Source organism: Pseudophryne corroboree, chromosome 2 (assembly GCF_028390025.1).
Source record: "Pseudophryne corroboree isolate aPseCor3 chromosome 2, aPseCor3.hap2, whole genome shotgun sequence".
Taxonomy (NCBI): domain Eukaryota; kingdom Metazoa; phylum Chordata; class Amphibia; order Anura; family Myobatrachidae; genus Pseudophryne; species Pseudophryne corroboree.
The window spans coordinates 977,267,029-977,282,246 of NC_086445.1; the positions used below are offsets into that span (position 1 = coordinate 977,267,029).

Below are 15,218 nucleotides of genomic sequence, written 5' to 3' on the forward strand. Positions count from 1 at the left end.
TACTAGCCCTTTGGAGAGACAGAGGGAGAGTTTGCCAGCACACACCAAAAACGCTATAATTATATAGGGACAACCTTATATAAGTGTTTTCCCTTATAGCATCTTTTTTATATATTTCTAACGCCAAATTAGTGCCCCCCCTCTCTGTTTTAACCCTGTTTCTGTAGTGCAGTGCAGGGGAGAGCCTGGGAGCCTTCCCTCCAGCCTTTCTGTGAGGGAAAATGGCGCTGTGTGCTGAGGAGATAGGCCCCGCCCCTTTTTCGGCGGCCTCGTCTCCCGCTCTTAACGGATTCTGGCTGGGGTTAAATATCTCCATATAGCCCCCGGAGGCTATATGTGAGGTATTTTTAGCCAAAAAAGGTTTTCATTTGCCTCCCAGGGCGCCCCCCTCCCAGCGCCCTGCACCCTCAGTGACTGCCGTGTGAAGTGTGCTGAGAGGAAAATGGCGCACAGCTGCAGTGCTGTGCGCTACCTTAAGAAGACTGAGGAGTCTTCTGCCGCCGATTCTGGACCTCTTCTCGTTTCAGCATCTGCAAGGGGGCCGGCGGCGAGGCTCCGGTGACCATCCAGGCTGTACCTGTGATCGTCCCTCTGGAGCTAATGTCCAGTAGCCAAGAAGCCAATCCATCCTGCACGCAGGTGAGTTCACTTCTTCTCCCCTAAGTCCCTCGTTGCAGTGATCCTGTTGCCAGCAGGACTCACTGTAAAATAAAAAACCTAAGCTAAACTTTTCTAAGCAGCTCTTTAGGAGAGCCACCTAGATTGCACCCTTCTCGGCCGGGCACAAAAATCTAACTGAGGCTTGGAGGAGGGTCATAGGGGGAGGAGCCAGTGCACACCACCTGATCCTAAAGCTTTACTTTTTGTGCCCTGTCTCCTGCGGAGCCGCTATTCCCCATGGTCCTTTAAGGAACCCCAGCATCCACTAGGACGATAGAGAAAAACACAATATGTTTTTAAATAGCTGCAACTACTGGTAGGATAAGTATTTCTTGAATGAATAGGCCCCTAGAAGACGGGAGAATGGCGTTTGAAGCTGTATTGTTTTCTCACATAGTATTTTGCAAAGTCCTTATGACAAGCTGATGACTGATGTGGAATGAATATGTACGGAGTGCGACAGGTCACTGTGCTATCGCAGTGTACTCTACACAACTCCGACAGTCACACATGTAACACAGCTCTGGCTCTCTCCTGGCAATAAAGCTCGCAAATCATTACAGGCACGTTCCAAGTCAAATTAAAATGATTTTTCCTGAAAGTCGAGTTTACAGATCACTCGAATAGTATAAATCGATCAACATCACGTGAAGGAATTATGAGGGAGAAGAGAAAAAGGAATGAAAGCAAAAGACCTGCTTGACAAATGAAACTTAAACTCTAGTTGGGTATGGGTCGTTGGGTCGACTCAACTTAGGTCGACAGTCATTAGGTCGATCACTGAAGGTCGACATCGGCATTAGGTCGACATGTACTAGGTCGACAGGTGAAAAAGGTCGACATGAGTTTTTGGACAGTTTTAGGTGTCATTTTGTTCGTAAAGTGACGGGGAACCCCAATTAGTGCACCGTGCTCGCTCGCCATGCTTCGGGCAAGGTGACTCACTGCGCTCGGCACAGGTTCCAATCGTAGTCCACGTGGATCATCGAGTATGGAAAAAACAAAACAAATAAAAATGTGAAAAACTCATGGCGACCTTTTAACTTGTCGACCTAGACCATGTCGACCTAACGACCGTATCCCCTCTAGTTAAAGGCAACACATCCTTAGAACGGTGACTGTAGCATTCTGTTGCAAATTTGTGTGTACTATGGGTGTTGGAATTCTCCTAAGTTCATCACAGTTCACAAAAACAGAGCATGTTCTACATCTGGCCCAGGTCACTTGCAACTCTTGGGAGATGGAGACGTGTCTATATATCTATACATCTATGTACAAGCAGGGCACTCACCATTCTTCAAGCTGTTAAATTGCTTGAAGACTGGCGAGTGCCATGCCTGTACATAGATGCGGAACTTAGCCAGTGGATGGACGATGTTCACCTACCGCGGGTGATTATTGTCTATCGTCAACAGGAGCACATGTAACAGAGTGCAATGGAATTTTTATATTATATATATATATATATATATATATATATATATATATATATATATATACACACACACACATTATATCTATATTAGCAAAGAAACCAGCAGCACTACGATGTTATGAGTATAATATATTAGATATAGACATGTAATTCCATAACCAATGTTTCAGGGCCTGGACAGCCCTTTAGTCAAGGTGTACATGCAGCAAGCATAACAAGTGATACTTGCTGGATGTACGCCTTGACAAAGGGGCTGTCCAGGCCCTGAAACGTTGGTTATGGAATTACATGTCTATATCTAATATATTATTCTTCTCATAACATCGGAGCGCTGCTGGCTTCTTTGCTACTATACTTTCCAATACAGACGGCTCCGAATACAGCTGTAACCTAACATGAGTGAGAGACGGCCACACAAACACACAGTGTTTTAAAAAAAAAAAAAAGGGAACTGAATTTTGTATGTGTATCTTATGCATCTTAAGTGTTACAGTGGACGTTGAGTGTCAGCCAGTATGTAACAGTACGCCATCCAGAAACATGGTGTGTGGTACTTTTTTTTACGAAGTAATGGGACAGGACGGAATGACAGGCCTTCCCTAGCATCTGTAGCAACTGGGTTCCAGGACAATTTTCAGAGACCTGCACAACCAAACAAAACTATGTTCCGGCAAACTGGATCCATGGGTATTCATAAGGAAAGATGTTCCGGAAGACCCCGCAGCACCACGACCAATGACAATATCGGGTGTGTCATGGACAAGGAACCTGTCTGAGGACGGAGAGAAGTTTGTTAGGTACTCAGGGAAGTATCTACAACATTGGCTAGCAGAGCATGCTGGGACTTGTAAATCCGCATCATCTGCAGAGCTTTAGGGGGTCATTCCGACCAGTTCGCACGCAGCAGTTTTTCGCTGCGTTGCGAACGGGTGCGGAATGTGCATGCGCTGCGGGCGCAGTGCGCAACGTTGCCCGGTGACAGGGGGCGCCGGGTTACGTCGCGGCTACTGACTGAAGTAGTCGCCGCTGCGACCGCTCAGAAGATTGACAGGAAGGAGGAGTGGATGGGCGGATACGGACAGTTTGGAGCAGTTTTCGGGGAGTGGTGAGTAAAACGCAGGCGTGTCCAGCAGAACGGAGGGCGGAGGAGTGACGTCAAAGCCGGGCCCATCATCGCTGGATCCATTGCACAGGGTAAGTATGTCCAGGGCTAGTCTAGTTTTGCTTGCAAATTTTTAAGCTTAGGAGGGCTGCACAAGCGATCACAGCCCTGCTAAGCTAAAATACACTCCCCCATAGGCGTGGACTATTGATCGCAGCAGCAGCAAAAAGTTGCTGGCTGCGATCAACTCGGAATGACTACCTTAGAGAGGCTATTCCACTGTAGATGAAATCACGCCCCAGTCCCCACGGCCTCGTCTTCAACACCGTCCATGTTTCCTACACGCAGCGTGAGTAGTTATGACGAGGGTGATGTACGGAGGTAACTTGGCTCTCACACAGCGCTCTTCCCTCTCATCTTCACAAACAATTCTCAGCATTACTAATCCATTTATACATACAGTACACGCTGAGCTAAATAAGCATTCACAAAAGCAATACATAAAAGCAAACAGGGATACAGGCACAACAACCTCAGAGGGAAAGCAAAACCACAGGAACGGGCAGACACACAAGTTCCAATATCCGTTGAACAAAGGAAATGTGTGCCCAGTATATAGGATTTAAATTCATTGTGAGGTAAGATAACGGAGATGTGTAAAATAAAATAAAAAAAGATGATTTGTTTTACATCTGTGGTAATGGAATACTAAAAAGAAAAATGGAGGCTGCGCTATGTAGAGGAAAGAACAGTATAAACACTCAATAAGTATTAAAAGAATTTATTATAAAACATGGATTTCTTTAAAAGCAGGAATTCTGTGCAAGATAATGTGCCAAATATATGCAGAAAAAAATAGATTTGCCAATATTATGCAAAAGTTGGATTTTACCCAAATGCTGGTACAGGATTAGTAGGAATTGTTCTCTAGGATCCGTTCCATATTTTGCCCATCAATATAGTGTCCAGTTATAATCCGGTATGGAAGGTACCTTTTAATATTGCTGAAGAGAGTCCATAGAAGACTTCCATATGCCGCTAGAGGATTAATGCAATGTCTCTTTGATGTAGAGTACCTCATGCAATGCGGAAATAGGCTGGTGCTTCTCTCGGGCTCTTTCGGATTACTGGTCAGCAGAATGGGCTGGTTCGGGTCCAATTCAGAGATGTCCTGTTCCAACGGGTGAATACCTGACGCGTTTCGCTGCATAAACCCTGCAGCTTTTTCAAAGGAATACTGTATCATTATTTAGTAGGGTCACTGAGGGATGAGCAATGGTGCAGTACAGATGCAAACTGGAGGGAACAGTTTTATGCCATAGTTTTATGCCATAGAAAGGCAGGCGGGTGATAATACTGTATGCAGTGGGGGCGTGGTGCTGTTCTCTACCTCTATACAGCGGCAGAGGGTGTGAGAGCGGTTGTGACTGGGCGGCAGGCAGCCAGTGAGAGCGGTTGTGACTGGGCGGCAGGCAGCCAGTGAGAACGGTTGTGACTGGGCGGCAGGCAGCCAGTGAGAGCGGTTGTGACTGGGCGGCAGGCAGCCAGTGAGAGCGGTTGTGACTGGGCGGGCGGCAGGCAGCCAGTGAGAGCTGTGGGGCGGGGTGCTCCCTTCCGTTCGGACAGCGCTTGCACTAGTTGGACATAACAGCAGATTATAAGGTAGCACATTGTAGTATACTATTATAAACCATCATATTAAGGCACATTACAATAACAACTGCAGATGGAAGAGCAGCAGAGGTCAGAGCTGGATAGCGGTTACTTACAATACACATATACGGCTAGTCACAAATATTAAAAGTGCTCTCTAAATAGGACAGGGATTAAAAAAAAAAAAAAAAAGTGTTTTAGCTTTTATTTTCTAATACGGGCGGTGTTAACATTATTTTCAGGATGACAAATATTGAAGAACTGTTATTAAGGAATGCAATAATAATTGTCTTTAATGAAAATGTGGAGTAATTCATGAGGGAAAAGAAGCAGCTTCTGACCCATGAGCCATCTGTTAGACAGGTCTGATGTCATTTTTCAGGTTTTACCAAGAAAAATTACCAGATTGACCACAAAAAAACAGCAACATCACTAGTATTACCTCACACCCTATTGGGCGCACAGGAAAATCAGCCATGTTGAGCTTAACGTAATAGGTATACATGCGATCAGACAAACATTGCGGGATGTTCTGCGGCACACCACTGTGAATTGGAATCAACCACAAGACTGAGGGGGAGATGTACTCAACAGTGAAAAGAGTGGAGAAGTGAGCCAGTGGAGAAGTTGCCTATGACAACCAATCAGCTGCTCTGTATAATTTTATAGTACGCAATTATGAATGTTACTTCAATGCTGATTGGTTGCCATGGGCAACTTCTCCACTGGCTCACTTCTCTACTCTTTTCACTGCTTAGTTCATCTCCCCCTGAAGCTTGTGTCTCTTCATAGTTTATGTAAACGTATATAGCTGTTTCCTAAACACATGTATGGAGGTAAGGGGGACATGTACTAAGTAGTGATAAAAGAGGCGAAGTGAGCCAGTGGAGAAGTTGCCCATGGCAACCAATCAGCATTGACGTGACATTTATAATTTGCATACTATAAAAGTATACAGAGCAGCTGATTGGTTGCCATGGGCACTCTCGACTGGCTCACTTCTCCACTTTTATCACTGCTTAGTACATGTCCGCTAATTCTTTATGACCCCTTGTCCATTTAAATGGACATAATAAAAGGCATGGTTTAGTCTTGTACATGATTGCCCCTTAAAAGAAACATCAGCGTTTGCCTTGCATCGCGCATGGCTGCCGAAGTCGGAATTCATTACATCCCAACTTATATTTTCTTGGGGTTACTGAGGGCCTCATTTTTCTACTTTACCAGTGTCATCACTGGGATACACCGGAAACATGCAATGGATCAACAAAGGGTTAAGGGATTAACCCAACACATTTTTTAACTGCATGCATAAAATGAAAGTAGAACCATTTTGCCAAATCTACATTCTTACAACCAGGGCTTAAAGTGGTCCTGGTGAGGTGGTGGAACTCATGGAGGAGGCACCAGGACCTGAGGAAGGAGTAGGTGGCTGCAGTTCATCAGCAACACTAGTGACGCCTGTATCATCGATTGACGCAGATGATGGGGTGGGCTTTTCTGTTAGAATTACTGTGCAGGGCAATGGAGGAGGTAGAACTAGTTCCCCCTACCATTACAGGTGGTAGAACTCAGTTCCACCTCGTTCCCCACCACTTTAACCCCTGCTTACAACAAATATTTTCAAAACTGCATGACGTGCTCAGTACATGTCCAGTTCTAAGACATACGCTATAATACTTTCATCCAACAAAACAAACAAACCCCGCCCCCCTTCCCACCAGACGCCATCCGTCGCCAGACAGTGGTTACTGTCATCTGAGGTCACATTATGCAGAGATTATACATCTGGTAGTAAAGAGGGTAAGATTGGGGTTAATAAATGGTAGAGATGAACATGTGTTTGTAGGACTAGACACGCCAGCTAAGACGCCTTATCAAGAAAGTCGCCTATCCAGACTTAACAGCATCATCCTTTGCATAAGAAAGACGTTTTCCATTGTCCGGGAGCCAAGTACTATTACTCAATGTATCACTCACTGCCTGCAGGATACGCAGTATATATGACAAAACAAACCCAATTAGGAAAACAATACAACACAGCCAGAACTCCTACAGCTCTGCCACATAATCAGCATATGACAAACTACCTTTATAAAATGTAGCAATGGGTAATATAAAGGTGTTCTCCGCACAAAACAGGGAATTTATTAGACCTGCTTAGCACCATTAAGTAATGGAATTAACTTGCTGAGCCTCATACCCACTCAGTTGCAGCGTTTAGGCTCTGTACTACTCGATCTGTCTCCTGCAGGACCTAGCTAAGGAAATGGGTTGCTATACTAAATCCAGCACATAGCATCACTTTCCATATGAATGGAAGTTCATCTAATACCACACATGATACAGTATGCCCCCATTTCTGGAGGAGCAACTGATACAGGGGTGCAAAAGTGGCAGAAATCACTGAAAGCGCTACCTAATTTATCCCTTTACAAAACAGACCCCAATCAACAGTGATGAAGGAAGGCAAGGTTAAAGTGTCTATACGTGCCAATTAGGCCATCCAATTTGGAGCAGACAGAGGGATGGCAAATGCGGCCGAGCAATGACCGCGCCTAACTTTGTATAGCGGTGACGGGCAATCTTCAGTGGGCAAAAATTCAGCCCTCTATCCATCAAAAGGGCCTCATGTTACACCTAAGTTGGGAATTGTGGTACCTAGAACTGCACGTCCCACTAGGCTCCAATAGGAGCTCACAGCTAATTAAATCTCCCATTACAGTATCGCACCGCCCTCCCCCCCATCCCACTGTCGGGATACCAGTGGAGGTATGCTGACCGGCGGGCTACTGACCCCTACAGTATATGTTTTAAATTGCATTCCTGAACAAAATGAAAAAGATGAATTGTGAACTAAAAGTAAAGATTTTAAAGCGGACTTGTACACCAGGGTAAATACAAACTTTTGCCCCCTGAACCTGCTTATTATGATGTAGTAGAAAATGAACCGGAGTGCATTATAATATGACATAATATACACTGGAGAGTGGAGACATTGTAAAACACTGCCATAACGTGAATTGGCAGTACTGATTGCATATTGTGTACTGGCAGTCCTATAATATAACATAATGTCATGGTGGTGGCCATGTAAAAGAGCATAATACAAGGAACAAAGCGTCTTGTTCTGTGAGGGCAGGTTTTTGCTCACAACACAGTGGAATACACACAATGTATAATGGGGGCAAAAAGAGGGACTTTGGGGAAACGCTACCTGGGAATAAAATATTTCACTTAATCCTACGAGTTACTGTCCCTGCCACAGGGTCTACATGAGACAGATGTCTGCAGTCACAGAGCATCCTGCAACAGAAAGATGTCCGCCGTGGCCTGCTTTTGCCAACCTGTACACAAGGATTTACTTGACTGGAAAAAATAAACATTTGAAGATTGGTAAAATGGCATTTGTTAGTCAGAAACATCCAGTAGAGGAATTTATCAAAGAATAATCAAACCCTACGCGAGTGTTTACTTGTGAAGGGCTGCTGAATGGAAATTCTAATGGCATCCCGCTGCATTACACACAGCATGGTAATTGTCAAATCAGCATACAAATTCACCGCTGGACACGCACGCAGAACGCTGCACGGAGTGTCAGGCATAGTTATTAGGCTGGGGTATACGAGCTCATTAATACTGCTTCAGAGACCTGCAAGCTTACAGTACATGGTTTAAATAATTCCAATATCTGACTAGCTTCATTATCTCGCATATAGTCTGGATAATTTCAAGCAAACCCATGACATATAATATCAGTATCTGGTGGCGTATCTGACAAGCAAATATTCTGCTCACCTAATGCAAACCTCAAATTCATAAAGGATTGTGGAATTCTGGGACAAATAGTGCATCTACATGTAGAGGCGGCCATTTTCTGAGAGAATGCAGCAAAGCATTAATTATCAAATATCTAAGTAACTCCGCTGGGGATTGCTAACGTGTGCCTTATGTCTCAGTTATATATCATTAGTCCCTAATGAATGGATTACCTTTACTATTCTGAATTTTGGTTCAGCACACAAAATGGCTGCCACCACTACTTCAATCTTCTACATTTTATCACACGTTTCTAGTACTGTATTAACTGACATATATACATACATCATGGGTTTTCAACTTCAGTTTGCAAGTATCCCCCAACAGATAACATTATTTATAGACAGGTAAGCTAAAATAATGCGTCGGCAATTATCCCCCTAATGTTCACAGAAAGAAATCCAGAAAACATGACTTGTTGGTGTAAAAGAAGACTGGAGTTGAAAGCCCCTGGCATACATTATGTGGGTATTCAATTAGTGCACGTTTTTAGGTCGACTTTACATTCGACCTATTCAATGCCTGTGCCGTTTTTTCGACTGGTCAAAAAATCTGCATGGGTGAAAACCACGTGGATCTGCAAAATTTGTCGCCGATCCATGTGTTTTGTCGAATTTGCAGGAGTTTGAAAGTTTTTGGGTCCGTTTTCACCTATGCCGATTTACCAAAAAATACAAAATGAAAAGGCATGGGCGAAAATGGATTCAAAAACAGGAGAAAACGCCCGCTATTGAATACATTGACGTCGAATTAGTGCAGATTTTCCGACTGATGTTACAAAAAAAAAAAAAAATAGCCAAATAAGCGGGGATGGGAGCAGGAACATGTAAATATCTATTAAATGTTGTGTAGGTTAAAGGGGTTTATTTACAGACACGCTGACCAAATCATACACTTACTTTCATCAGTCTACTACCACATAGTGTTCAAAGCCAGCTGCTGAATGGAAAGTATTGTTACAGTTAAATAAAAGAACAATAATATTTTTATGTATGGTGGATGGTGGACTGTTACCAATTACAATATATCGGAACACAACTCTCTCAGGCTTTGGTCTGAAAGTGGCATCATTAATTATGTTAAAGTTACATGCTGACATTATACAATACACCTTCCCCTTCCTCATGTCATATGTATTATTTACAGGTGGGTATTGGACACACTGATAGCTACTATAAATACTGACCTCAATCGCTAATAGCTAGCGGACAGTACAAAGTCTATTCACTAGGCTAAAGGACAGTACAAACCTCATATAAGCTAGTGGCTAGTGCACAATACAGACCCCTTTTCATTAGGGCAGGAGTTCTCAGCTACTCTCCTTAAGTACCACAGTAGACGTTTTATGGATTTCTGTCAGTGGAAATAATAGGGACAATTAGTGGCCCAGGAAAGAGTGCACAATTAAAGAAATCCTCAAAACAGGACCTGTTGGTGGTACTCGAGCATTTAGATTGAGAACCCCTGCACTAGGGGCTAGTGGACAGGAACCCATTCAATAGGGGCTAGTGGAGAGTACAAACCCCGGTCACTAGGCATTAGTGGACTGCACAGGCAGGATCCACATTAACTAGTGGCCAGTACCTAACCCATTTATTATTGGTTAATGGACAGCACTGACCACATTCACTAGTTGCTAGTGAACAAGTACAGGCTGCATTCACTTGTTGCTAGAACACAATATAGACCCTTGTACTCAGGCAGTGATACCCTGCATGAAGCTGGATCTGCCGCGCTGTGTTCTCCCCCTGACTATAGGCATAACCCAGATTACACATTTGTTGTCTATTTAAAGTATTGGTCTGTGCGTTGTAGTCGTTTCAGTAATGCACTAATAACCATTACATTTTTCTCTAAGGAATTAGCGTAGCCACTAGAGGTTTACCCGTTGTATACGATGTTAGGGACATTTGGACTCCCTTTGTACACGGTATCGCTATGGTTGATTTGGACATACTGTAGGTGTGATGTACAAATGTGTGTACAGACGCTGCAACTTGTCACACACACAGACACAATAAAAAAAATATCCCCATCTTTTGTGGTTGGAAAAATGTTTTAATGGCTCCCCCAGGCGCTTTGTTTATTACCACAGAATATAAGAGCCAGTTATTCCCAAAACACACACACACGAAAACTAATAACGCATTATTATTTTACTTTATTATAATCATTATTTTTAGACCAAAAGTGACTTTATTGCGCATAAAAAGTATTATTGTAAAAATAATTACAGCCACCCAGCCAGAACACCAGGCTAGTAATGGTAAATATGAATCTTAATAATTCCACAGCATAAATCACAAATTATATTAGAATATTTTCTACGGTGTCATAAAATGGAGACAGCCGTAATAAATCAATGTGACATATAATAAAAGAAACAGATTTCATGCTGCCAGCAATATTCTGCATAGGGCGTTTTAAAACCTACATAAAACACACGTCCTTTTGCGAGAATTTAATGTCTGCGCTTTGCCCCACCAGGACCTCTCGTCACAGAACCATCAAAAGTTTATTTTCCGAATATGTAAAATGTCAAACACATCGCCACACTACTACAGCAGGTCTCTACATTTGTTCTACAGTACAACAGCGGCATCGGATACAGTATACAGGAAAATTACCATAAACCCCAACTAAAAACACCAATGAGTGTACCAGCTGTATGCACATAGAGGCGGCAGCCAATAACAACTGTGCGTTCCTTTTTTTTCTCGTTACCAGTCCCTAATGAATTAATAGGCTGCATTCCCATATAGAATGCTTCAGCCTACATATGGCTGACTCTGGTTCCAATGCATAGACAGAGAATGTCTAGGCTAACAGTCATTAGGTCGACATGCATTTGGTCGGCACTGAAAAAGGTCAACAGATTTAAATGGTCAACAGAACCTTTTAAGGGTTTTTTACATTTTTTTTACACCCCGCAGTGAGGGGACGCAGTATACTAACTGGGGTTCCCTGTGCTCTGACGGGGAAAGCATTATGTTCCGTGTCGACCTCTTGCACCCGTCAACCTTTTCCTGTGTCGACCATATGGGGTTGACATAATGACTGTTGACCTAGACATTGTAGATCTTCTATATTACACCCGGCTGACTCCACTCTGAATAGATAACTGTGATCTACCAATTATAATTATACAGGTTCTGCCTAAAGTAATCACTCAAAAAGTAAAGAGGTTTCCTCTGCTTCCCATGCTCAGTAGTATGCGGTTACAGGCAGAGACCATAAGACAGCATCCTAAAGGCAGGGACCCATTTTGCTAACGTCTGGTGCAAAAGCAGTATCCTGCCTGATGACATTGTTAGGGCAGTACGGATGGTGTAATGGTTAGCATTACTGCCTCACAGCACTGAAGTCATGGGTTCGATTCCTACTACAGCCCTAACTGTGCGGAGTTTGTATATTCTCTCCGTACTTGCGTGGGTTTCCTCCTGGTATTCCGGTTTCCTCCCACACTACAAAAATATACTGGTAGGTTAATTGGCTCCCAACAAAATTAACCCTAGTGAATGTGTGTACATGTGGTAGGGAATATAGATTGTAAGCTCCACTGGGGCAGGGACTGATGTGTATGGGCAAATATTCTCTGTAAAGCGCTGCGGAATATGTGTGCGCTATATAAATAACTGGTATAAATAATAATATTAGACTACTCCAGTAGGGGTTGTACTCACAGCAAATACTGGGGCAGATGTATTAACCTGGAGAAGGGATAACGAAGTGATAAGTGCAAGGTGAAAACACACCAGCCAGTCATTACAGATTTGAAAAATGACAGGAGCTGATTGGCTGGTGCGTTATCACCTTGCACTTATCACTGCTTTATCACTTCTCCAGGCTTAATGCATCTGCCCCACTAGGTGTTGGGCGCTATGGAAGGCCCTGGTTTGTGCATCAGTTCTCATAAACGTCCTTCACTGCAGTAAATTCTCATGCTGTAATTGCACATAATACAAAAATGCAAAACAATGGGATCGGCCCAGCTACTCACCTAAACACCGGTATGGGACTACAATGTGAGTGTGGCTCTTGCATTGCTTACGCCCTCGCTTGCACCAGTTCTGGATGGTGACGGGTTGGTTGGCTTCCACCACGTTGGTTATCTGTAATTCTGGGTAGACCTGGAAGAGACAAGATGCAAAGACTTTGAAAAAAAAAGTGGGGAAAAATTCCAGAACTTTTTGAACCATCTGGAAAACAGACATAGATCCACGTCAATCAATCAGTAATTACTCTGTATTGAATTGTAATGGATGAAACAGGACAAACCCACTTAAATCTCTTGTTCAAAGCAAAATTGGATATCTGGATATCAGATGAAAATCTGCGGGCTGCTTGTGTGTAGAAGAACAGTTAACACTCACAAGCAGGGACAGAGAGAGGAAGGCGTTGGCGCTTGCATCAAGGCGGAAGTATGTTCAGCAGCAGCTGTGGCCACGCCCCTGTGTTTGGCCATGCCCCTTACAGCACCCAGGCATGGCCAACCACAGGGGCACAGTCCACAAGCACATATTAATAAAGTGATCGAATGTTTTGACTAAAGATCTATGCATTTATTACATTGTAACCTAGATAGAGGGGATGCAGTCAAAATGCCGACGGTCGGGCTCCTGGCGTTCAGGATAGCGGCGCCAGAATCCCGACAGCCAGCATTTTACCAATGCCTGTCCCTAACTCCCACTCAGTTGGTGTGTCCACGCCACAAACTAAGTGGGAACAGAACCTGTGGCGAGTGCGTTGTTCATATATGTTCCTGACTTACAAATCTTCAGAATAGACAATTTTATTGAGCACCTATTACAAGTATACCTGTCCCATATGGGCTTCTTGCTTATTATTATGCTTTAGTTATAAACCACTAACATATTACACAGCACTGTACATTGAGGGCATTGTGATGCATATAAATAACACATAGTAAAATAAAAACAAAAGCTAAAGGTCGCCCTGCCCAAAGGAACTTACAATCTAACAACTGTGGGGATCACTGGATACATAATATGGCGGGAAGCGTGAGTGTGCGCCGCTGCTGTAAGACAAACGCATTATTGGCCATCAATATTAGGGCAGCCAATGGGGACTTCCATTACTGAAGGTTTGGTAGGATTAGAATTTGAAGACTGTGGAAGATGAAGGCATGGAAGATGAACCAGCTCTTGTAGGGATCTTAAAGTCATATTTTTGATTAGTGATCATTTATATAGAGCAGACATATAATGCACGCTTTGCAGAGAATACGCAGACACTCAAATCAGTCCCTGCCTCAGAGGAGCTTACATTCTAAGGCCCTGATTCAGATGTGGTCGTTCCTGTGCCCCATGCTGCACAAGTTCAGATGTTCAGTACTGTGCACATGTGCAGACGGGTCCTGCGACACAGGAAGGATGCAGGGAGGCCTCAGATTGTCAATGATTGACAGTCTGATGCCGTTTGAGGGCAACAATGGCCTCCATTTGTGAAAACTAAGGCGTGACGCCCTCATGCTGCATTTACATACAGAGCTATTGCTGCTGTTCCCAGGAAGCAGCAGCAATAGCTACTCCCAGTGGCACCAAGAGAGGGACTGGGGTTGGGTGGGGGAGGGGGGGGGGTACTAATTACCCAGGCCTAATGGAGGGGTTTAGTGGGGAGCCCAGGTCCCCCGCCCCCCTTAACTGGCAGCAACTGCTCTTCCCCTCAACCAAGCATACTGTGTGCTGAGCTGCAGTGTGGCCAGGGAGGTGCTTAGAATACAATTTTTTCTGTGTTTTTTTTTTTTTACTAAGGATGCATGGCCACGCCTACTGTGATTAGGCCACACCCCCTGAAAAGTTACTGGGCCCAGCCAGGCTCTCTACTGCCCTGGTTAATCCAATACTCCAAGCACATCTGAATAAGCACCTATGGGCCTAATTCAGTTCTGATCTCTGCTGCATATTTGCTAGCAAATGAGCAAAACCATGTGCATGCGGGAGGGGAGGGGGGGGGGGGAGGGCAGATATAACATGTGCAGAGAGAGTTAGATTTGGGTGGGTTATTTTGTTTCTGTGCAGGGTAAATACTGACTGCTTCATACCCTCCAACTGTACCTTTTTAATAGGTACGGTACCTTTTTTTTTATAGTCTGTATCGATTTTTGGCTCTGCAAACTTCCATTGAAAGTATAAAAAAAGGGGTGTGGCCACGCCCCATTTACCCGTGGTCACGCCCCTATTTCGGATTTGTACCAATTTTTATGTGTAAAATGTTGGAGGGTATGCTGCTTTATTTTTACACTGCAATTAAGATTTCAGTTTGAACATACCCATCTGATAGGCCCTACACACTGGCAGACTTCACTGAACGATATGAACGTTCACGTTAATTAATGAACGAGAAGTCGTTCATATCATTCAGTGTGTAGACACCAACGATGAACAATGCGCGGCCCCGCGTTCGTTAATCGTTGGCGTCCCGTCGCTTATGCATGCATGCCATTGTGGACAATCTTGTCCATATTAGCATGCACTGCTATGGAGCCGGGTGACGGGGGGAATGAAGAAACTCCCCTGTCACTCGCCC

The 15,218-nt window shown here is 43.9% G+C and overlaps 1 protein-coding gene across 4 annotated transcripts in view; it reads right to left on the bottom strand.

Moving 5' to 3' along the window:
• Positions 1-15,218, bottom strand: part of APP (amyloid beta precursor protein) — a 405,252-nt gene that overhangs the window by 212,164 nt on the left and 177,870 nt on the right. For all 4 annotated transcript variants that reach the window (XM_063956380.1, XM_063956379.1, XM_063956382.1 and 1 more), the window contains exon 3: positions 12,670-12,799. In XM_063956380.1, the coding sequence (XP_063812450.1) occupies positions 12,670-12,799 (130 nt within the window). The remainder of the gene's footprint in view (positions 1-12,669; positions 12,800-15,218) is intronic.